This window comes from Nannobrachium achirus (genome assembly GCF_963921795.1).
Source record: "Nannobrachium achirus genome assembly, chromosome: 19".
Lineage (NCBI taxonomy): Eukaryota > Metazoa > Chordata > Actinopteri > Myctophiformes > Myctophidae > Nannobrachium > Nannobrachium achirus.
Window position 1 is genome coordinate 20,698,201 of NC_137826.1, and position 22,343 is coordinate 20,720,543.

The 22,343-nt window shown below is 42.5% G+C and overlaps 2 protein-coding genes across 5 annotated transcripts; one reads left to right on the plus strand and one right to left on the minus strand.

The window, feature by feature from the left end:
- Positions 1 to 113: 113 nt before the first annotated feature.
- rskrb (ribosomal protein S6 kinase related b) lies at positions 114 to 21,342 on the plus strand. Its single transcript, XM_080748408.1, has 13 exons — positions 114 to 380; positions 9,996 to 10,289; positions 11,275 to 11,358; positions 12,368 to 12,436; positions 12,871 to 12,940; positions 15,207 to 15,314; positions 16,627 to 16,667; positions 17,392 to 17,419; positions 17,866 to 17,955; positions 18,262 to 18,350; positions 18,586 to 18,696; positions 18,936 to 19,049; positions 19,294 to 21,342. Exons 1-13 carry the CDS (start codon positions 351 to 353, stop codon positions 19,531 to 19,533), a joined length of 1,368 nt encoding a protein of 455 aa, XP_080604534.1. The 5' UTR covers positions 114 to 350; the 3' UTR covers positions 19,534 to 21,342.
- LOC308304515 (uncharacterized protein) lies at positions 1,712 to 8,588 on the minus strand. 4 transcript variants are annotated; one of them, XM_080749126.1, is made up of 7 exons: positions 8,514 to 8,588; positions 7,312 to 7,410; positions 6,238 to 6,359; positions 4,719 to 4,853; positions 4,235 to 4,425; positions 2,817 to 3,529; positions 1,712 to 2,733 (listed from the first exon to the last, which is right to left on the minus strand). In XM_080749126.1, the coding sequence occupies exons 2-5, from the start codon at positions 7,344 to 7,346 to the stop codon at positions 4,322 to 4,324; spliced, it is 396 nt and encodes a 131-aa protein (XP_080605252.1). In that variant the 5' UTR covers positions 7,347 to 7,410; positions 8,514 to 8,588; the 3' UTR covers positions 1,712 to 2,733; positions 2,817 to 3,529; positions 4,235 to 4,321. The 4 variants fall into 4 exon arrangements, 3 of the variants coding, with proteins under 3 accessions (XP_080605252.1, XP_080605251.1, XP_080605250.1); XM_080749125.1 differs by lacking the exon at positions 8,514 to 8,588 and adding exons at positions 7,685 to 7,795; positions 8,069 to 8,189 and having other exon boundaries at positions 1,712 to 3,529; XR_013963067.1 differs by having other exon boundaries at positions 1,712 to 3,529; positions 7,277 to 7,410.
- Positions 21,343 to 22,343: the final 1,001 nt, after the last annotated feature.

The following is a 22,343-nucleotide window of genomic DNA, read 5'->3' on the forward strand; positions in this document are numbered from 1 at the left end:
ACAAAGATGTGGGCGGACTTGGCGCTGTGGGTGCACGGCGTTGCAGGGAATCGGGGATTAACTTGTTTATGTCGCCATATCTCACACAGACAGAGTCAGTTTATACACGACAAGACTGTTGAAAGGGGGGAATTATAACACTTAAATGAATAGAGAGTAGCAGCCAGTAGTAGAGTTTGAACACACATCCATCTATGATCCATCCGTAAACAAACAGGTGAACGAACCCGTGTGTCGTGCCGTGCCGTGCAGAACATATCCGTGCAGGGAGACTGACGCTAGCGCTGCATGGACGACCAGATGAGATAAGAGGACGACATAAGATTGATGATCACCCGGCGGACACAGAAATGGGGGCCGAAGCCAGCAGGAGCAGGAAGGTGAGTGCAGTGCGGCTCTGCGAGCTGCATGCGTGTGACGCACGTAATGGGGATCCCCATATGGAGACCACTCCCGTTACTTAGGACCGTTACATTACGCGGTGATCCTGATTCCTGAAAGATAAACAATGCAATAACAGTGTTATATCAATTATCAACCCCATTCAGAGATCTTTGAACACTGAAACCTTTATGATGATGATAAGGCTTTATCATCATCATGAATTAATAAACGCACAGATTTCGGGGAATTCATTAATCTATTGCCAGCGGAGAGCTTAACTAAATAATAGGGGCATTTGTACAGTGTGTGTATTGATGTTACAGCGTTTGGCAATAATTATGCTGGACACATCTTATCTTGCATGGATGATCACACACGCATGACGCATCTTTGCATCCAACACAACGCAGAAAATCTGTTCTGAATCTGTTGCCCAGGGTAGGGTGGGGGGGCAGAGTGAGTGACAGTCACTCATTTTGGAATCTGAATGGATGTAGGGCACAAGCTTTTCTTCCTAAATAGTCAAGTACTTGTGGGTTGCGGACACATTTGTAATGGGTCCCTTTTTGTTTCCTACATTTTGTTTTTAATTATTATTAGCATTTGTTTCGCATGAAAAACATTCCTTGGGCTAAAAACGGACCCCAAAAGACTGAAAACTGATGACTCATCACTAAACCACCCAGACAGCACAGCGGCGTCGCGCCTATTTAGCTTCGGCGGACAGCGCGAGTTGGACGCAATGGGTCTCATTGGACCTCGCTACGTCCGCTACGTCCGCGCTGTACAGCAGCGCTGTGTGATGCTCATTGGGAAGATGCATTTGCTACGTCGCTGGCGATGCGGCAACGACATATCTACGCTCTCTGCGCGATATTAATGCCTACGGTTGGACGCTTATTCTCCCTCCCCCCTCTCTTCTCCCTCCCGTCACCCCTTCTCCCCTCCCCTCACGCTCCCTTCTCACCCCATCCATTCTACACTTGCAAATGATGTTACTATGGTTTGTATTCTTACCTGCTAACTGCTGTCCTTACTGGCTGCTGCACCTGGTAATGGAAGACTTTCCTATGTTCAGTTAAAACGCAACCATAAAAACCCTAATAAAAAGGGGCATTGTTGTGTCTGTGAAAAATCAGACCATCACGTACTTCCTAATAAACTTTACTTAACTCCAAGTGCAGAGCAGCACCAACAACAGCAGTGTGAAAACGTACATCAATCAATCCCAGAGCATCACAACAGGGCAGGCAAAGCTAGTCAACAGAAGCACACATCAAACTGAGGATCTAAACATAACAGTGAGACATGATGCAGTATTAAATATTTCATATTTATTTAACTGTTATTGTATATGCAGCAATAAACCTTCAAGCAATTAATAGAAAACAGATAGGCCTACATTTAAAATTGCCCTATTAAAGTTCCTATCACACAAAAAATTGAAGGACCCCCGGTAGTAAATCTGAGGACCCCCTGTTGAAGACCCCTGATATAAGTTCACAAAAATTTGAAGGACCCCCGGTAGTAAATCTGAGGACCCCCTGTTGAAGACCCCTGATATAAGTTAAAAACTCAGTATTCAAACATTTATGTACCAGAACAAATGTAGGCTATATACCATAATTATATATAATGCACTTGACCATTTACAACCAAATTTGAATGGACCAAGAACTCTTCACTGAGAGTAAAAACATTCACTGAAAAAGTAGGCCTTATGTTGGTGAAATGATCAGGCCATCACAGTTTCCCAATGAATTTACTTAGCAAGCAGCAGCAACATGAGAACGATATGACTGACTAATCGATCCCCCAAAAAACCCACAGAGCAGAATAGAACATCAGTCAGTAAGACATAACACGCACCTTGGGTTTATGAAAGGCGCTATATAAATGCAAGTTATTATTATTATTATTATAACAGGCCTAGTAGTCGTAACATTATTAAATTAACTGAAAAATTATGCATATATTGTGTACTAGCAGTAGCTCATTAGGTGTTTAAAATGTTTGTTTAAACAGTTCCTCATTTTGCTGTGGGCCGCTTGGCAACCCCTCCAGGACCACTGCATGTCACCGGACCACCAGCCACATTTTGAGAACCACTTCCTTACGATATTCACACAAAGAATACAGCCTGTTCTAAATGAAATGATCAAATATCTATAATGTCTATAATAGACACACAAATTACCTTAAGTATTCTGTCCTCCCTTATTTAAATTATTTATTTACCCAAGCACTGCCTGGGTTCAGTTGCTGGTTAATTACAACATATAGCCTTCTGTGAGCCCATCATTATGAGGGTAAATTCTTGACTGTCATTTGTGGATTTAAATAATGTTCCTGGGTCAGTAGCTACTGTCTACCCCTGATGTATTATCCTCATATCTCCATATTTCAAGAAAATATTTCAGTAAAAGAATGACCTGCTAAATCATATACAACTATACGGTATACACAAAGCCAGCACAGTCTGTGTCTCCGGTCATACACAGCTTGTTAGCCATGGCGGGCCAGAGCTCGGCCCTGGAAGACTGCAGGGGGGCTTGCAGCACTGCATGCTGCGGTAGTCGTCCATGTGTTGATGGGGCGCACAAGCTGGATCTTACCGAGAACGCGAGCCGTCACAGAACCAGGGGCTGAGGGCCAGCTGCACACGGGTGCAGACCGTGTGCAGGCTGATGAATGTCTGGGGGAACGCAAACGCCACACACGCACACACACTCACCCACAGATGCACACACACAGAGAGAACAGCGATATTTAATTATCTGGATAAAATAAAGAGTTAAATGGCTCTATATTGTGATAGTGATAGGCATTAATACAGAGAGCATTGATGGACTTAGCAGCATGTGTGTGTGTTTGTGTGTGTGTGTGTGTGTGTGTGTGTGTGTGTGTGTGTGTGTGTGTGTGTGTGTGTGTGTGTGTGTGTGTGTGTGTGTGTGTGTGTGTGTGTGTGTGTGTGTGTGTGTGTGTGTGTGTGTGTGTGTGTGTGTGTGTGTACCTGATAGATGTGGTTGAGTTTGAAGTATTTGAGAAGCAGCAGCTGCAGCAGGATGGCAGAGATGGCCTTCACGATGATCTCTTTGTGGCGATTGACATCAACACAGAGTTTCATGCTCTGCACATTGTGGTTCTGCAGCCACAAATACATGTTCCCATAAGTTCTACAGTTTCACTGGGATTGTGAGTGCATCACATTATCAACAGACACATTAACAACCATTTAGGCTTGAGGCTGATTCTAAAACACCTTCTAAAGCCTGACCTAAGTTTTCTGAAACTTCAAATAGTATTAAAAATTACAAAAACAAATGTTGCTACATACTGGACAGTACATGTACTACACAACAATGTGTTGCCATCCATAATAGGTTAAATCCATAAAAGACTGTGTCACCACTTTAACCATTATTTTTTGGCTACTGGTATTCAAAAATAGCAGATCTACAAGCTCATATCTGGGGGTCCCTGCACAACATATTTTGATATGGGGGTCAGCGGCAAAATACATATAATTGTGGGGATCCTTGACATGAAAAGGTTAAAACTACATTAGGCATTTAGAAGAAATTAAAAGAAAGGTCCAGCCAAGTTTGTGTTTACATATTCAGATCTTTGAGCAATGAAGGATTTAAGTTATAACAATAATTTGTTGAATTAATACTAAGGAGTACTTTGCTCGTGTCGTTTCAATCACACCCAAAACTATGTCTTGAATGCCATGGCCTCTTATATATTATTATTGCTTTAATTATTAAATTGCAAGGAGCTCTCTGCTGAAACAGCCTAGGTGCCCAGACGGCTACGCCAGCTGTCTGTGAATTTCCGTTTTAATCACCTGACTTTAGGAGCCCAGGGCAGCCCCTTGGGGAAGGACACCCTCTCTGACAGACCTTGTCCCTCTCCAGGGGGAATGGCTCTGCCTCTATGGAGTTGTCATTGTTGTCATCTTCATCCTCGCGGGGGGTCGTCGGCCTTGTAAGGGTCTTTCTCGTTGAACGCGTCCAGGTTGTCTTGCTTTATCAGGGACTGTAATTCCAGAGGACAAGGTGGCGATGAGCACTGAAAACAGCCTGACGACATGTCATCAAAGCATGCGAGGCAGGTGCACAAATTAACAGAGCAGTTCACCCCAAAACATGACTTGTTTTTTATCAATTACAACCCCATGAAGCCTTGAATTCATAGAGATGTTTGGCGCAATAATTTAATGACAGGATATTGGTCAATAGGGAACTCAACTCCGTCAGTCATCAATTCTTCCAGTGAACCACTGCTTTAAGGATAAATCAAGCCTTAGTGAGTGGGAGATTTGGCTTTACCCTGAGCCATGTAGAGGATGGCCCTGGCCACCTTTAGCCTCCTCTCCCTGGCGATCACCTCCAGACCATCCAACAGCCGCATGGCATGGGCTCTGTGCTGCGCTGCATCCAGCTCCGTCCATTTCTTATCAGACACTGTGAGAGACAGCAGTGAAATAAAACAAGAGCGCCTTGAGTGGAACATGTCTTTGTGTATAATGATAATGATAATATAATTGTTTTTTGTTGCATACCATGGGTTCTGAAGTCCTCCTCAAAAAAAAACACAAAGAGCAAATGTTCACGTATCAGCATGTGCTGCATTTGTCATAACCACTAGTGACCGATCTCTAAACATTCTGTGACAAGCCTTTGTTAATTTAGTCATACCAATTCATTCCTTCCCACGGTTGGCACTGCCGTTGTACTCTACTGGCTCACCTGCCAGTGAGCCCAAATCAGAAGGACGTATTGTAACTGCCTCTGTGGTATTCTTCCAATTCAACAACCCCCCACTGACAGGTGTCACTGTAGCCCGTAAGAGTATTTGCAGTGACAAAGATCACCCTCCACACCCAGTTTTCCTTCCCTGAACACAGGCCAATTATGCTCAGCCGAGCCGGATTCTATTCCACACTTGCTAATGATTTTCTTACACACAAATTGCTGTTTTACAAAGTAAATGCTTATCATATCCACCTAAGATATCTATAAAATAATAATGGCAGGCATTGACACTATGGCCATGGCTACACAGAGCTGGATATTTCTGAATCTAGAATTTTTTTGTGCTGTTGGGGCTTGTAGCCACATGAAGCTGGATATTTCGGACGCGAAGCTGGATATTTTTTAAACCGGAAAAATAAGTGGAGAGATTGAAAAATATCCGATTCACTGGATCTGTGTAGACAGGGAACCCGGATATCTCTGAAGACTTTACTGTGTGTGTGCTTGTTAGTCCTAGATATCTTTGTCATGTGGACCTAGATATCTTTCTATGTGGATAACTGAAAAACCGGGATATATGAAATATCCAGCTCCATGTAGCCATGGTATAAGGCTTGCCCAATGCCCATCTGCCCCCGGCAGGTAAATAAAACTTTCGGGCAGGTGAAGTTTGCTTTCAGGTTGCCCAACCGGGCAAGTGCTCGTTTTAGAGGGGACGCAACTGTCTATAAACAAAAGAGGAGCTATCTGTCTAAACACCTGAACGTGGCCAGAGCACTGTTTTCTGGCCCGTGGAATGTAAAATAAAAGCACTTTTTACTGTTGCTATGTAGGTATTTGGATAAAAATGTAGGTACTGTATTTTTTTCTTCTTCTTCACATTAGCCCCAAATAGTAAAAACAAAAGAAGTGTTAAATTGAACAGTAATTCAAATCTTACCTATCATTTTATAAAGGACGTTTTACTTTCCGGGCAGGTGGGCATGACCTTTGGGCAAGTAGAACATGACCTGGACTTGCCCAACGGGCAAGTGCTTCCGAGACCTCAGTGTCAACGCCTGAATGGTATTAATAATAGTGGGTGAATATATACCTCCACAGGTGATTCGGCACAGCCATGTTGACATACAGGTAGTAGTATGGCCGGTTGTCCTCACCGGTACAGTTGCCTGGTAGAGGACTGTCCAGGTTGAAGATTGGATCCAAGTCCACGATCTGAATAGACGACAAATCGTTATGCAGAAAATACAGTAAATTTAGGGCAGGTTTTCTCAAAGTGTGTGCCATGGCAACTTAGGGTGACGTGACGCAAGGGGGTCCTCTCTATGTTCCCCAGGTTCTATGTTCCCCTCCTCACAGCATTAGTTTTAGTGAGGTTAGCGTTAGGGGTAGGTTAGGTGGTAAGAAAGTGGGGAACATAGAAGCTGGGGAACATAGGTACGGTCCCGACGCAAGTATAGGGTTGCCACCTGAATACTTTTACAATATTTGGAATTTATCAATATCGCTTCAGTTTAACCACTTATAGTTACTGAAGTAAAATGAACCTGCGTTGCATTGTACTTGGTGCATTCATTTTCAGCCTACAGGATCTTCACCAAAAATAGCAGATATACAAGCTTCACGTTGTTGTCAGCCCTTGTAGACCTAGCTTGTGGACAGAATTTATGGTTTACAGTCAAACACCTGAGAAGGATTTATATCAATATAGACTGCACATATTACTGGAGAATTGTTATCTTTAAACGGCTTCACCGACCACTTGTATGACACAGACACTACACGAATAAAGACGGAACCTATCCAACGGTCTCTTTACCCGTAGGGGCATAAGCCTGCTTCCTGGGAAGGTACAAGCCAAAATATCACCCTCCTCTTCTCTTTATCAAGCTTGCTTTAATAGCATTGGAATGATACAGTACAATTTCAGCCATTAAAATGCTAAAAGTAGGCGCAATGTCAGACCCATCTATATTTAATAATAACCATCCATTACTTGTATTACAATTATAAGTGAATATCTCTGTATGATTGCATGCACTGACCACACCACCTAAGCGGGGGTCTGGAGGTCCCAAGAGGGTTGGCAAGAGAAATGCAGTCACTTTGACTATAACACCTTTACAGCATACTTTTTCAATCTGGATCCCTCATGCCCTGAAGTCACCTGTTGCTGACCGTGGTCTTGTCTGGTCTGGTCATGACTCTTGTTTGTAGTTCATAGGTCACAGAATCAGTCCACACTCCACAGCCATCAGCCAAAAATCTAAGGCACAATGCATGACACCCAATAACAGTTTTAACAGATTAAATGAACAGGGAGTACTACAGTATATCTTTTCTGTGTTTCTTATCTGTACCTTTACCAATCCATCTTTTAATAACCATTTGTTTATCATCCAATTTGTTCAACAATCTCCAATATATCATGTTAGGGTTAGGGTAACCCTAACCCTAACCCACACCTCTGTTCAGTTAACAGGAAAATATTATGTGTACAGTACACTCTCTCATTAACTAAAGGGTGAAAAAGCAGTTACCTCTCTGTTTACATGTTGTCATTTACTGATGCTGCTAGACCAGGGGCACCCGCGACGGCAGTCAAGGGGTGCCGCGAGATGATTTGATAATATTTGGAATTTATTTGGACACTTGAAAAAAGATTTAGTATCATTTTAAACTTGAAGTACAAAGTTATTTTTGTTCTAACCAAAATGGCTATTATATCAACATTTTCCTCGCAACATAATCATCATAATTCATATACAAGACTGTCCACAAAACTAGTGAAAACAGCCGATCTACAAGCGAGGCGTTGTGTGCTTGTAGATCTGCTTTTTTCACTAGTTTAGTACATTTTATAGATAAAATTGATCTCCTTTTAGTAGACCTTGTACCAGTGCAGTACCGTCATGAAACTGTACCTTTTCCGAAGTAAACTTCTAATAAAGTCTTCAATAAATACATGGGTTGCCCTGGGGTGCCCTGAGACCAAAAAGTTTGGGAACCCCTGTGCTAGACATGCCATGCTAAGTTACGTCAACATGTCGGGGACAGCAAACAGCAAAAACTAGGGTTTCAACTCATTTGTCCTTTTGGAGTAATACATCCTCCCTTGCCAACGTTGCTAAAGCTGACATGTTGACGTAACTTAGCATGGCATGGCTAGCAGCATAAGTAAATGACATGTAAACAATAGCTACTAGCTAGCTAGCATGTCCGTAAACTAGCAGTTAGGGACGGGTGTTTTTTCAGCTCAATATAACATTAAATATAAAAACATATTTGACATGTCATCAATGACATTATGAAGTTTAGAAAATAGCCTAACTAGTTCTAGTGCATAACTGATGTTTTACATATACAAACCTGTTTGAAACATGAAATGAAGAGAGTCAGTGCTGCTAGCCGGGGTTGTTGTCTTTAGCTCAGCTGAGATGCGTGGTAATGTGACGCAGGCACAGCTGTATGCCATGGTCTCATGCGGTGGCAGTAGCTCTCCCGCACCCCCTAGTGGCGAAAGAAATGAAAAGCTTCTGGGAACCCAGATTACAGTAGCTCTAGCTACATAGCGGCGACTGAGGGGCGACGGAACTTCACGGAAGGACAATGGCGCGCTCTGAAACAGCTCAAAACGACCCAAAAGCTATGAACCTGCCAAGGCAGCAACCCTAACGCTACGAAGCTTCATATAAGCGACCTCGCGACGAGCTATGGTGCTGTCTGGGCATCGTATTGTGGGCCATTTCTTGCCCAAGGAATGTTTTTCATGCCAAACAAATGCTTGCAATGGATTCAGAATAATTAAAAAACCCTAGTTTGACCCCTCACATCCCACTTAAAGCAGATTTTTTGGGAGTCATTTCTTCCTTTATAGTGTATGCAGTGTATAGTAAGTGAATGACTCCCAAAAAAATCTGCTTTAAGTGGTATGTGAGGGGTCAAACTAGGGGTTTTTAATTATTCTGAATCCATTGCAAGCATTTGTTTGGCATGAAAAACATTCCTTGGGCAAGAAATGGCCCCACAATACGATGGCAAAACAAATGCTTGCAATGGATTCAGAATAATTAAAAACCCCTAGTTTGACCCCTCACATCCCACTTAAAGCAGATCTTTTGGGAGTCATTTTTTCCTTTATAGTGTAGTGTATAGCAAGTGAATGAGACTGAAAATTACCCTAGCTGTCAAACATTTTCCCAGCCATTTAAAAAAAGATTTGTTTAACCCTCCTAGATGACAAATCCATTGAGAAACGGACCTTTGCTCTCCACGGTCACGGAACTGCCATTTTTGACCCAACTATTGAGCCACGGACTACCAGATTTAGCCTCTCAGACCCAACACTTTCAATATTTTGTTATCGTTGGATAAGATTTTGCCACAATTTCATGCTGTATTGATGTGGTACCATAGGAGATATAACAGGCAAATGTTGATCAAAATAATAATGTATTAATAAAGTAATAATAATGTTTAACAATGGGGTTAGCGGAGCACCAGCAGAATTAGGAAGCTTTCAGAATAACAAATACATAAATAAATACTGTATCTCCTCCTGCAGTATGGATATTCAATTAGTAAGAAATTGGTATCCTAAACCTGAAAATGTATTTTCTATTTAGTCTACTAAAGAACTGGGAAACTGGAGAGACATCTATAGAAATGATTACTGCAGGGATGTAGAGCTAACACTTATTGAAAGAGGAAAAAAATGACAGCACATTTAATCATGAACTTGATAGCCCCTCTGTGTGTTTTTTTTTTTACATTTTAATGTTTCTCTTTGCTGTGGTGTCAGCTTTATTCCAAGTATAAATACATGTCTTCCTTCCTTGCATCTTCCTCCAGCGGTGTGCTGAAAGGCAGGAGGAGGAGCACTCCTATGCTTCCGGATGGCGTGGCTTCCTCTCCAGCGTGGGTCTGTCCATCCCAGCAGGTCTCTGTCGCCTGGCCCCGCCCGCCCTCCACCTGCGACAGCACCGGATGCTCCAGGGGAAGGCTGCCGACATCCCGGACCATGTCCTCAGGCTGGCCGGTGTCGGTCCAGAGAAGCTGAGAGCAGAGTGGAGTCTCCCCGCGTTCATCACCATGTTCCTGCCTGAGTTCCCCCACAGAACTATGCCCAGAGAGGAGAACTTTCAGGCAGGTTTCATGTCCAATCCATGCTATTGCTTTGTTTTTCTGAGGTGGTATGCTCTCATTGCTCTTTAATATTTAGTGTAATATACTGTATGCTATTCAGAAAATGTATTTAGTCAGGTTGTAAGAGGTTTGTATATTTGCCAAAACAATTATCAAACTTCAAAACCACCTTTTTGAATTGCTTTTCTCGTACAAAGGTCGTACAGTGTTGGACACGTCCAAAACATATGGAGTAGATCTGCAGGAGCCTGCTTACATCTATCACATAGTGGATCGATATTGGGTTTAAATTTGGACAATCTAGCTTTGCACCAATGGAGTCTATGGACAACTTTGACTTGTATGACAGCATGACGCTGACAGATGGATGAAGAATGAATCCTACGTATAATTTTTTTGCCAATTTTCCTCTGGAATTTGTTCTCCTAAATCTTCCTCCCACTTAATCTTGAGATTATCTAGAGATGCTGAGTCATGTAGATTAAGAAGTTCGTATATTCTCCCTATGATCTGCCTGAGGTCAGTTCCTTGGCTAAAGATAGTGTCCAACAAGGACGCAGAGGGCCTCTGAGGGAACCCTGGGAGCTGTGATTTAACGTCCCGAACTTGAAGATATCTATAAAAATGTGACCTAGGAATAACGTATTTGCTCACTAGTTGTTCGAAGGATGCAAACACATTATCCACATAGATATCATGTAGGGATGAAATCCCACCCCTACGCCAGATATCAAATGCTCCGTCTAACATTGAGGGGATAAACATATGGTTTCTGACAATTGGAGCATAGAGACACAAGTCGTTCAATACAAATGACCGTCTAAACTGGTTCCATATTTTAACTGACTGTATAACAATGGGGTTATTACTGTAAAATGAAGTAGGTTTTTGAGATGGGAGTTTGGAGCATAATAATGCTGGCAGAGAAGTGGGAGCACAAGATAGTCACGAGTTGCTTTGTCATGTCTTTCTCTATATTGCACAGGTGTTGGGTTACATCACCAAAGGTTCATTTGGGCCCATCCTGAAAGTAAAGGACACAGCTAAAGAGAAGACTTATGCTGTCAAGGTAAGACTTTTAGATATTTGTGTCTGTCTCTAGCGGGTACACACCTCCATTCCGAAACCCCACCATTCCGAAGATTGACTTCCATTATTCGGAATGGTGGGGTTTCCCATTGTTCTATAAGACCCCACTATTCCGAAAATCAGAAACACCACCATTCCGAATATGCAGTTTCATTTTCACCCACCTCCATCCACCCCCACCAACCTCCACCCACTTTCACCCACCTCCACCCACCCCCACCCACTCTCAACCTCCACCCAATTTCACCCAACTCCACTCATCTCCACCCACTTCCACCCACCTCTACCCACTTTCACCTACCCCACCCACCCACCTCCATCCACCCCACCAACCTCCACCCACACCTGTACCCACATCCACCAAGTTTCACCCAGCCCCACCCACCTCCACTAACTTTCACCTACCTCCATCCAGATCCCTCCACCCACCCCACCCATCTTCACCCGCTAAAAGTAGGTGGAGGTGTGTGAAATTGGGTAGAGGTGGCTGGGTTAAAGTTGGTGGAGGTGGGTGGAGGTGAGTGAAAGTGGGTGGAGGTGGGAGGAAGTGAGTGGAAGAGGGGGAAAGTGGTTGGAGGTGGGTGGGGGGGTGAACGTGGGTGAGGTAAAGTGGGTGGAGGTGGGTGAAAGTTAAAATAATTTAAATTTCGTAATGGTGGTGTTTCGGAATGGTGGTGTTTCGGAATGGTGGGGTTTCGGAATGGTGGGGTTTCGGAATGGTGGTGTTTCGGAATGGAGGCCCGTCCCCGTCTCTAGCTATGATCAGTCCACTTTGTGTTCCCTATGTGTGAATGTGACTGCCAAAATCTTTGACTTATGTACTCTACACATTGTTGTGTGTGTGTGTGTGTGTGTGTGTGTGTGTGTGTGTGTGTGTGTGTGTGTGTGTGTGTGTGTGCGTGTGCGTGCGTGCGTGCGTGCGTGCGTGCGTGCGTGCGTGCGTGCGTGCGTGCGTGCGTGCGTGCGTGCGTGCGTGCGTGCGTGAACAGGTTATACCTAAATCAGAGATTCTAAGGCTTGGTGTGCTGGAGCAGGCTAAAGAAGAGGTCATAGTTCAGGTGGGTGCTGACATACTACATTATCAATGTAGACAGGAGCAAAACAAAAGAGCAAATCAAGAAAAAGAACAGGTCTACCCATTTTTAGCTGCATGATGATTCAGTTTTCTCTACATTTATTTTTCTCTGACAGCACAAAAATCTGAGCCTGCCTGTTGACCTACACAGTAAAATCTCAATAATTGAACGCTGAATAGTATACAAATGGAACAAAGTGGACCTGTCTATTGGTTCCATTTGTACACTCTTCAGGAACAGAAACAGAATAATCACTGCTGGTCAAGTGATCCTTCACAAAACTGCAAAAATACTGGTGGGTGGACTGTGTGGGGAAAAAACAGACCATGGTGGGAGCCAAACCCTGCCCCCTGTTCTGTGAGTCTCTCGTCAGTAATGAGCTGTGTTTCAGGTTGACCTGTGACCTTTGCCCACAGCGTCAGGTTCATCACCCATTTGTCCACGAACTGCAGGACTGCTGGCAGACCCAGCGGCACCTCTACATTAGTGAGTCTATACTAGAGCAACAGCCCTGATCCACAGTCCAAAACCCTCCCTCACTCTACCCTGTCTCACCTCAGCACCAGTACAGCACTGCCCAGAAGCATCCCACAGTCCCTGGCATGACATTGTCAATGTGTAGACGACGTAATCATCTCTAAACCAGCCGAGAGTCATGATCCGAAACCAGCCCTCCCACTGTTTAACCTTAACACCAACGGTGTCCAAAGAATACCCAAAATCTTATGCAACCCCCTAGGTGTGTGGATTTAATGATTGGATATGTAAACCAACCCAGACCCACAATCTCAACACTGCTCAGCTTTCGTTTTTCACCTCAGTGCAAATAGCTTTGTCCAGTAATTACCCCAAATTCTCCTTTACATGATGCTGTTCGACAATTGTCAGACAATCTTAAATCGTCTCTTCTTATTTTCTGCTATTGCTGTGAATACACATGGAATGCAAGCCAGTTGATAGCCTACAGGTTAAAATGCCTGTGTGTGGGACCATGTGTTCCATACTTCTGCTGGTTTTGGGGTTCAATCCCACCCTTCTTCTGTGGCCTCTTTAAACTGTTTCCCTCTCAGCTTTCCTCTCCCTTTTCTGTTCCAATGAGAAAATACAAGAACAGTGAAATGCTTTCTAATAAATAAGAAAATAGAACATCTGGGTGGCGTAGAGGTAAAGCACTCGACCCTGGGTTTGATTTTCATCAGCGGCGCGTCCAGCTTGACCGGGAGCTCCAGCGAAAACAGTTGCCAGTGTTCGAGGGTGGGAGGACATCATGGGATTGGGTTCTTTGTCGCTGCACTAGTGACTGCTACTGGTTGATTGATTGGGGCACTGGTTCAGCAGGGAGGGGTGATGGGGGCAATAGCATTACGTTCTCCTGGTGAAACTCCTCAGTGTCAGGAGAAAAGTATCTTGCATAGCTAGGCAAAGTGAATTAGCCTGAACACTCTATGCACCTGCAAGTGCTGTGTTAGCAGCATAATCCCCTGTAGCTGTCCACCTCCTCCTCCTCTCCTCCCAAGCATTTAGCGGTACTCTCCTACTCAACCACTGACTCAGATAATGTGACCCAGTTTGTTGCCCACCCCCCCTGTGAGCAGAGAGCTGAGCTAGCCTGGGAGACAGATGTTGAATGCTGCAAACATGTACAGTATATGTCACACCCAAAGGAGATTTCCTTAAGCCTGGTTGTGCTGTATCTCTTCACCTGGAAATCAAATGATCCTATCCTCTCTGCCTGATGTCACTCCCTCTTCCCCCTCTGCCTCAATACCTTGCGCTTTGTATATCTTGATTGTCTTCAGCTGCATCAGTCTCCATTACAATTGCAGATATTTAAATGTGTCAAAGAGACAAAGTTCCTTGTGCAGGCATGTTGTTTACATTATGAATAAACCTTTGGTTACATCAATGCTCATTTTAACCACTTGCAAGGATCTATTCTCCGTCATACGCAGGTGATGCGCTAGCCTCAGAAACCCAGGCTTTTATTTTGGCGATCAGAAAAAATAGTGATGCTCTGCAAATGATGGAGTATAAATTATTCAAGGGGGATGAAACTCTAGGCAGATTTTTGTTTGTTTTCCAGTTCAGGTTAAAGACTACAGCAGGGTAACAACAGACTACGGCTGACCTTATAGTACACCATGATGTAAGCTACACAGCTGCAGCTAAAATGTGTGTGTTCGATGGGCCAATGTGCAAAAATGTATACTGTTGATTACTGTCTATGCTTGCACATCGGCACACCAATGGCTCTAAATATGTAGGCGCCGCATTGGCCACATACTGTATGTCAACGTGGCTCCATTGGCCATGCATGCATGTCAATGGTGCTGCCATATTAAGAGGGGCGGCTTGCCTCCTTTGTAAGAAATAGTACCTGAGAGACAAACTATTTTCTGTTTTATAATCATTACTGTTCCTATCTACAGTATGTAAGATAAGGTGTTATGATTATTTTTATTGTGGGCATGCATTAGGAGGCACAGCTTCTCACCAATATGGCTGCCCCATTGACGCATTGCTCCAATGAGCAGCAGCATCCAATGAGGTTGTCTGGGCATGACTGCATTTAACATATATTATTAATTTTATTAAATGCAGCTGTGTTGCTGGAAAACAAACTACAAAATCTGCCCAGTGTTGATGTCCCTTTTAGCATATATGCTTAGACTATTTTTGAGTATTTTAATGAGTGACATGCCCAAAATAGGGACGCTAGGTTTAATGTGGTTAATTGTCCCCACTTCCACAGTGTGTGACTACTGCAGCACAGGAGACCTGTATACATACTGGGTGATGATTGGCCAATTCTCTGAAGACTGTGTGAGGCTGTTTGCAGCAGAGCTGGGATGTGCTTTAGGTGAGCTCACAGGATAGGTATTGACAGAGACATGAATTTTATTTGACCTAATCAGTGTTTTCAGCAATAAACTCTAACCAGTAAGACTCCCTAATCGGGAGATAAGCGACCGTCAGGTCGCAGCGTGATTTTAGGCCAAAATGTGTAGAAATGTGGAAAAATGTGTATGTAAAAATCGGCCTGATGGTGGCGCTATATGGGACAGATGCATGTTGATGAGATGAGTGTAGCCATACTGTGTACCGATTTGCGTGATTTTAGGTCAAAATCTGTAGGAGCAGTGTCCAAAAATGTGTTTTAAAAAATCTGCCTGATGGTGGCGCTATATGGGACAGATCCATTTTGATGACATGAGTGCAGAGATGCTGTGTAGCGATTTGCGTGATTTTAGGGCAAAATCTGTAGGAGTAGTGTCCAAAAATGTGTTTTAAAAAATCGTCCAGAAGGTGTCGCTAAATGGGACAGATCCATGTTGATGACATCAGTGTAGAGCAAGTGTGTACTGATTTGCGTGATTTTAGGGCAAAATTTGTAGGAGCAGTGTCCAAAAATGTGTTTTAAAAAATCGGCCTGAAGGTGGCGCTAAATGGGACATATCCATGTTGATGAGATGAGTGTAGACATACTGTGTACCGATTTGCGTGATTTTAGGGCAAAAATTGTAGGAGCAGTGTCCAAAAATGTGTTTTTCAAGAATTGGCCTCATGGTGGCGCTAGAAGAGGGCCATGTGAGAATTGATGTGGTTGTGGTTTGGCAGGCAAGGAGTATGTGTGCAAAATTTGGCATGGATCTGGGGCAACGGTTGCGGAGATATGAGCAGGGCAAAAGTGTGACGTGTGACGGAGGGACAGACGGACGGACAGACAGACAGCCGGTGGAGGTTTTGGTAGTAAGTGCGACCTGACGGTCGCAATAAACACTTTATTTGTACAGCACCTTTCATACTCTGTAGGGAAATGTAAAAGAGCAATTATTTCAACCTCACAAAACTCTCCATGAAACATTGACTGACTTTTCATGCCTGGCTCGGTCATTATTGTTCCAAAAGGAACATTGTTTTCTTTTCTTTTTTTCCTTCTTTTTTTACTGTGGTAGGCATTTCCAATAGGCTAAGTAAGAATGGAAGTTTTTTTTATGTTGCTTGTTATCTGTAAGGTTGAACAGAAAGTGTATTTAAATGATTTAATGCGCAGGAGTCTTTTATAAAGGGTTCTTCCATTTTTATGAGAAACTAATGTGAATTTGGTAATTATTTTGAGATGGTTCTAGAACTTCTAGGTAATTATGTCAGTTCTTTCGTGTCCCCTGCAGGTTTTCTCCATGATGTTGGGATCATTCACAGAGACGTAAAGGTAAAGGTGCACTCACACCAGATGCCAGACATTCAAGATGATACATTGACTCTTTGAGTCAGTGTCAAGTCAATAAGGCGCAATATCAAGTAATATTTCATGTCCATGCCCAAAGAGATGCAATGTGTGCAAACTGAACCATTTTCAACTCGATTCGCTCAGTGATGCCTATGATTTCAAGTGGCACCATTATTATTGCGTGTCTGGTTTGAATGCGCCATAGAGCTCTATAATGTATTTTCTTATGAATAACATTATATTTTCCCAATCTGGATGGTAGAGTATTCTGCAATTAGGGTGGTTATATTTGGTCTCCTTGCTCTTATATTGAGACATTTACATCATGTCCTTTCACAATCCTTTTTCTGGTTTGACACAATTATTGACATCTATGTCAAACAAAGATTCTATTAGCTTAGTGGTAAAATGTTCTGCACTTGTGCTGGAGCTCCAGGTTCAAATCTTGGGATAGAGCAGTAAAGTTACACACTGTAGTGCAGCTTTAAGTGTGAAAAGACATTGTCCAAGATTGTTATAAAATGTGATATTCCTGAGATAATAATAAACTAATGACAGTTATGCAAGAAATGTACATTTAGGCATATACACATTTAATAAACAGATAATACAGCATTTATTTCAATTAAGTACTTTTATCACTACTTTTAAATATGTGTTACTGTATTTCCTGTCTTAATGTTCTTTTTTCTTCTTTTTTTCATAGATGGAGAATATCCTACTAACAGATGATGGTAAGTAATACATGCTATTCTAGTCAGCTTCCACCAGAGGGCAGCAATAGCTTTGGTTCCCACTTCCCACTTCCCCAGAGAGGTGGAACATTTCAGAGTACATCCTGTCACTGTGCAGCAGTCACAAAAAACACACAAAAAGCATACTCGATTGTAATAGGGATAATAAATAGACATCTTGCTGTCAGTTAAACTTCAGCCTATACTGTACATCTTCACACAGAAAGCTCATCTATAGTATAAAATAGTAAATTGCTATGTAAAATGTAGGGCTTCATTAGCATTACTGGGACAGACCAAAATATAAAGATGCAAACAAACAAAGACTAAACAGCAATGAAACAATCAAGAACAATGTTTGTCAGAGAGATGGCAAATAAAACCATACCAGTAAAAGACCGGAAGGAAGCTTCTCTACAAAAATTGAGAATAATGGTCTGTTCCAGGTCACCTCCGCCTAGCTGACTTTGGTTTGTCCCGGCGTCTGGAGCAAGGTGGTCGAGCCTTTACGATCTGCGGCACCATTCAGTACATGGGTGAGACAGAAAACACGTTCCTTACACACATTATTACTGTTATCACACCAGTGATGTGTCAAGTGCTGAACAGCAGATAACTTGTATTGTATGTGCAACCAATCACAGTTGTGTCCTATATTTTCCACCACTTTCACTATACGGTGTGTGTTTTGTTATTTAATGAATAATTATCAACAATTGGCCTCGAGCTAAATAACATAATATTTATAGTTACATTTCTGTTTCTGCTGATGTGTAATCTAGAGATAATGCAGACACAGTACATGCATCATACAGTGCAGTGAGCGTGTTCTGCTTTCACAGCTCCTGAGGTGCTGAGTGGGGGACCATACACGCACGCAGCTGATTGGTGGTCTCTGGGCATCCTCCTCTTTTCATTGGTTAACGGGAAGGTGAGGTATTCATCATGTGTAGGTGAATGGGTATGCTGCGCATGCATGACGTCATTATTTATTTGGTTTTGATTTACTAATAGTTACTGGTGTCATGCACACTCTTTTATGCATCGTGTAGACTTTGGGCATTGTTTTGGGTGCAAGACACCTTTATCTGGTATGAAGTATGGAAATCAGTGGTCTCCTAAATGTTTTGTTAATTTCTGTTCTCCCTTGTGTGTCCAATTCTTAGTTCCCTTTGCCTCCAGAGGCAGACCACTGTCGGATGTTGAGGAAAGTCAGGAGTTTCCCCTATGAAATGCCACTTAGCTTTAGCCCTCCACTGGCCTTGTTAATCACTGAGGTAAGTACACATGCGCATGCAAGCCCTGCATGCACACTAACACACAAAATCATAAAGAAAGGCACACACATAACTGCAGTAGCCTGAGATACTTTAGGTCATTTAGACTGGATGAAGGAATATAGAAAAAAGATCATTAACATATACCATTATTTTATTATATATCATCAATGGTTATCTTTTAACTGCTAGAGAGGGCTAGAATGGTATCATGTTCACAGTTACAAACCTCTCTGCAGTTACTGTGCAAGACTCCTGGCCGTCGACTCAGGACCCTTGATCGTTTCAAACGCCAAACTTTCTTCCATGGAACAACCTTTGACCTTACGCTGCTCCAACGCCGACCTGTGGAGGTAATTTGACAGATGGCAGAACTTGTAAACACAACACATGAAGTTGTCCCCTTACTAATTTCAAACATGAATGTTTGTATTAGCAAAGTATTTTTTTTGTTATAATATTATTGCAAGATTGTAAATGTGCATACAGTATTTCCCTCAATCTTGCTCCCGAAAGTTATATAAAACTATGAATGGATGAATGGATGGATGGATGAATGTATGAGTCAAGTGAACTCTCTCCTTTGTGATGTTCCAGGTGATTCTGGAGCTGAGAGAGAGACCTGACCGTTCGGCCAAAGCGCGGCGGGGACTCACCTTGTCCCTGCAGCCTCTCAAAGGCTTCGATTACGATTCGCTGCTCAGCCCTCCTACCACGCCGGACACACACCTGGATGCTGGCTCTCACACATGTGCTGCCGCCACGGCCCTTCCTGGCCCGGCAGCACCTTATTACCCTGTTGAGGATGAGCATCCAAATACGGAGCTGTTTGTGTGAAGGACTCTCAGGTTTAATTCTGTCCACACACACACACACACGCATGCACAAATTAAGTTGCACATGTTTTTCACACTTTTACATAAAAGTGTGGTGCACATTTTGAATCGTAGCATTTGATTGCTGCTTGGACAAGATTTATACTTTATACAGAAAGAAGTGGTTCTCTAAAGCTAATTTATATTCTTATCGTATAACAAGAATTATGTATATTCAACTGACGAGATGATTTTTTTCCCCCAGTTGAATATACAGTATGGTGTTTTTCTTAAACTTAGATTATACTTTGGAGGGGGATATTCTCCACTTTAATATGTAGAGCTAAGTGTTTCTATGGTATGCTGTGCACAATGTATTTCTTCAAAATTGTATGCCTTCCTGTTCCTTTCTCCAGCAAACAATAATGCTGATTAACAAGTCACTTCACACTTTCTCATTCACATCCATTCAAGCCTGTTTACTCTGCAGTCAAGCGGGAAAGGTTGTACTACACAATTTTCCATGACTTGGAATTGGAAGAAGTGGCAGTGTAATCTTTCCTAAATTAAATTTCCCCAGTCAATGTTTTTATTATTACAGTTATGATTTTGGTTAACATTTGAATTGTATCCCCTCTGTTACTAGAAATGTAATTCAAGCATCATGCCCTTAATGTTTTGATACTGTATATTTTTTTCCTCACTAATCTCAACTCAAGCCCTGAAAGGTTTTCCTCTTTGTCAAAGTCATAATATGACAATTCTATGCATTATTCATTACATAACATGACAACTGACTTTGACTTTATTTTCCTGTTGCGAAAAAACAAACAAAAAAAACATTCAAACATGAAAACATATTTCATAGCAGACATTAAAGGGATATTTCACTTTCAAACATGTTTGGGGTCATTTTATGTATACTCAGGCTTTTGTGAGCAACCCATACAGTTTGTATGTTGCTTGATTCAGTATTTATATATTTGATATGAATTGTATCAGTCACTTCTCCTTCCTGTACAAACCCCTTCCTGTTTGTGATAGATTAATCAAAAACTGGTTCTGGTGACTCATATTGCCCTCCTAATACGCAAGGGGCCGTATATTTTCAATTCCCCTTTTCATTTATTTCTTATAATTTATTTGGAAAATGGAAGGAAAAAAAATACAATTTAAAAAAATATTAAAATATATGAAATAAATTATCACGTATTAGGAGGGCAGTATGAGTCCCCAGAATCAAGGACAGGTGTTTTCTATGAATCTATCATGGTTAAAATGGAGTTTGAAGTTACAATGGGTTTGTATAGTAAAAAGAAAAAAATGAATATCAAATATCTAAGTACTGAATCGAGCAACTTAAAAACTGTCTGGGGTGGTCACAAAAGCCTGAATAGACGTTTAAATGACCCCAAACACGTTTGAAAGTGAAAGTGAAATATCCCTTTTACATGGAAGTCAGGTCTAAAGTCAAGGCTACTGTCTGTGATCCTAGTCTTGCATGACCAGCCATCCAGTCTCGCTCCACTCAGAATGGAGTGTGTACCCACAACCTGTACCCACTACCACACCTCTGTGCACTTGCCTGAGTAACAAATTACAATTTTATATGTATATCTGCCCCAATGTGTGCCCAGAGAATGCCTCACATAACATATAATCCTTTATCTGATTCTTGTCACAAATGTGCTTGTTTATAAGATTGAAATCCCATTTATACGATTTATATAAATATTTTGGATGCAATGGTTCATCATAAGCTGTGATGCTATTCAATTAAATAATTTATTGTCTGACAGATGTTCTATTCTGTATTTTTGTAAGTACCTGTGGCTCAGATTAAAATACACAACTGTTGATACATTTGGGGGGAATATCTGTGCATTTTTTGACTGGCTGTGTGTGTGTGTGTGTGTGTGTGTGCGTGCGTGCGTGCGTGCGTGCGTGTGTGTGCGTGTGCGTGCGTGTGTGCGTGCGTGCGTGCGTATGTGTCTGTGCGTGTGTGCATGCGTGCGTGCGGGGGGGGTAGTTTCATTTATTTCAATCAATTTATGTGGTATCTTTACAGTTTTACAATTTCATAGGTAATTTTTCTTTTTCTTTTTTCCTTTCTTCTTAACCACTCAAACTTATTACCAGCTCAGTGGCCTTGTGGTTAGAGTGTCCGCCCTGAGATTGGGAGGTCAGGGACAGGGTTCGATCCCCAGCCAGGTCATACCAAAGACTCTGAAAAATGGGATGCCTGCTTGGCACTCAGTAGCCTCGGTACCCAGGCTTTGGCACTCAGTCAGCATCAAGGGTTGGATTAGGCTATGTCCCTGCGACATACTAGTGTCCTGTCCAGGGAGTGGCTTGTATCAAGCTGCCTCACAGAAAACAGGTGATAGGCTCCTGCCCTATCATGGGCCTCATGGCTCGGCAAGGCTTACTTATTTAATCAAACTCTAGTCCAAGGGTCTTCAACAGGGGGTCCGGGACCCCTCAGAGGTCCCCAGAGTTACTACAGGGGGTCCTCCAAGTCTTTGTGTGATAGAAACTTATTTCACCTTTTTTATATGAACCCTAGTGTCCATATTCAAAGAACCATGGCCAAAAATAGCAGATCTACAAGCTCACAACGCCCGTAGATCGGCTATTTTCGGCAAGGAGGTTTGGCGTAGAGGGGAAAAAGAGCAGACTAAGTACAGAGTGAAAGGTCAAGTTTATTAAAGGCCCGCTGACACGCCCCGGAATTATAATAGTATGATACAGTAGGTCACGTGGTCTCTCTGAAAACGGTCTGAAATAGTCTGAAACTCATGTCACAGTGTAATCTGCCCCTCGCTCCCCAAC

Coding starts and splice junctions, on each gene's coding strand:
- rskrb (XM_080748408.1), top strand. CDS start 351: ATGGGGGCCGAAGCCAGCAGGAGCAGGAAG. Junction 12,437..12,870: donor AAGAAGAGGTCATAGTTCAG/GTGGGTGCTGAC, acceptor CTTTGCCCACAG/CGTCAGGTTCATCACCCATT. Junction 17,956..18,261: donor CGGCACCATTCAGTACATGG/GTGAGACAGAAA, acceptor CTGCTTTCACAG/CTCCTGAGGTGCTGAGTGGG.
- LOC308304515 (XM_080749126.1), bottom strand. CDS start 7,346: ATGACCAGACCAGACAAGACCACGGTCAGCAACAG. Junction 4,854..6,237: donor GTGCCGAATCACCTGTGGAG/GTATATATTCAC, acceptor TGTCTCTCACAG/TGTCTGATAAGAAATGGACG. Junction 4,426..4,718: donor CATCCTCTACATGGCTCAGG/GTAAAGCCAAAT, acceptor CTGGAATTACAG/TCCCTGATAAAGCAAGACAA.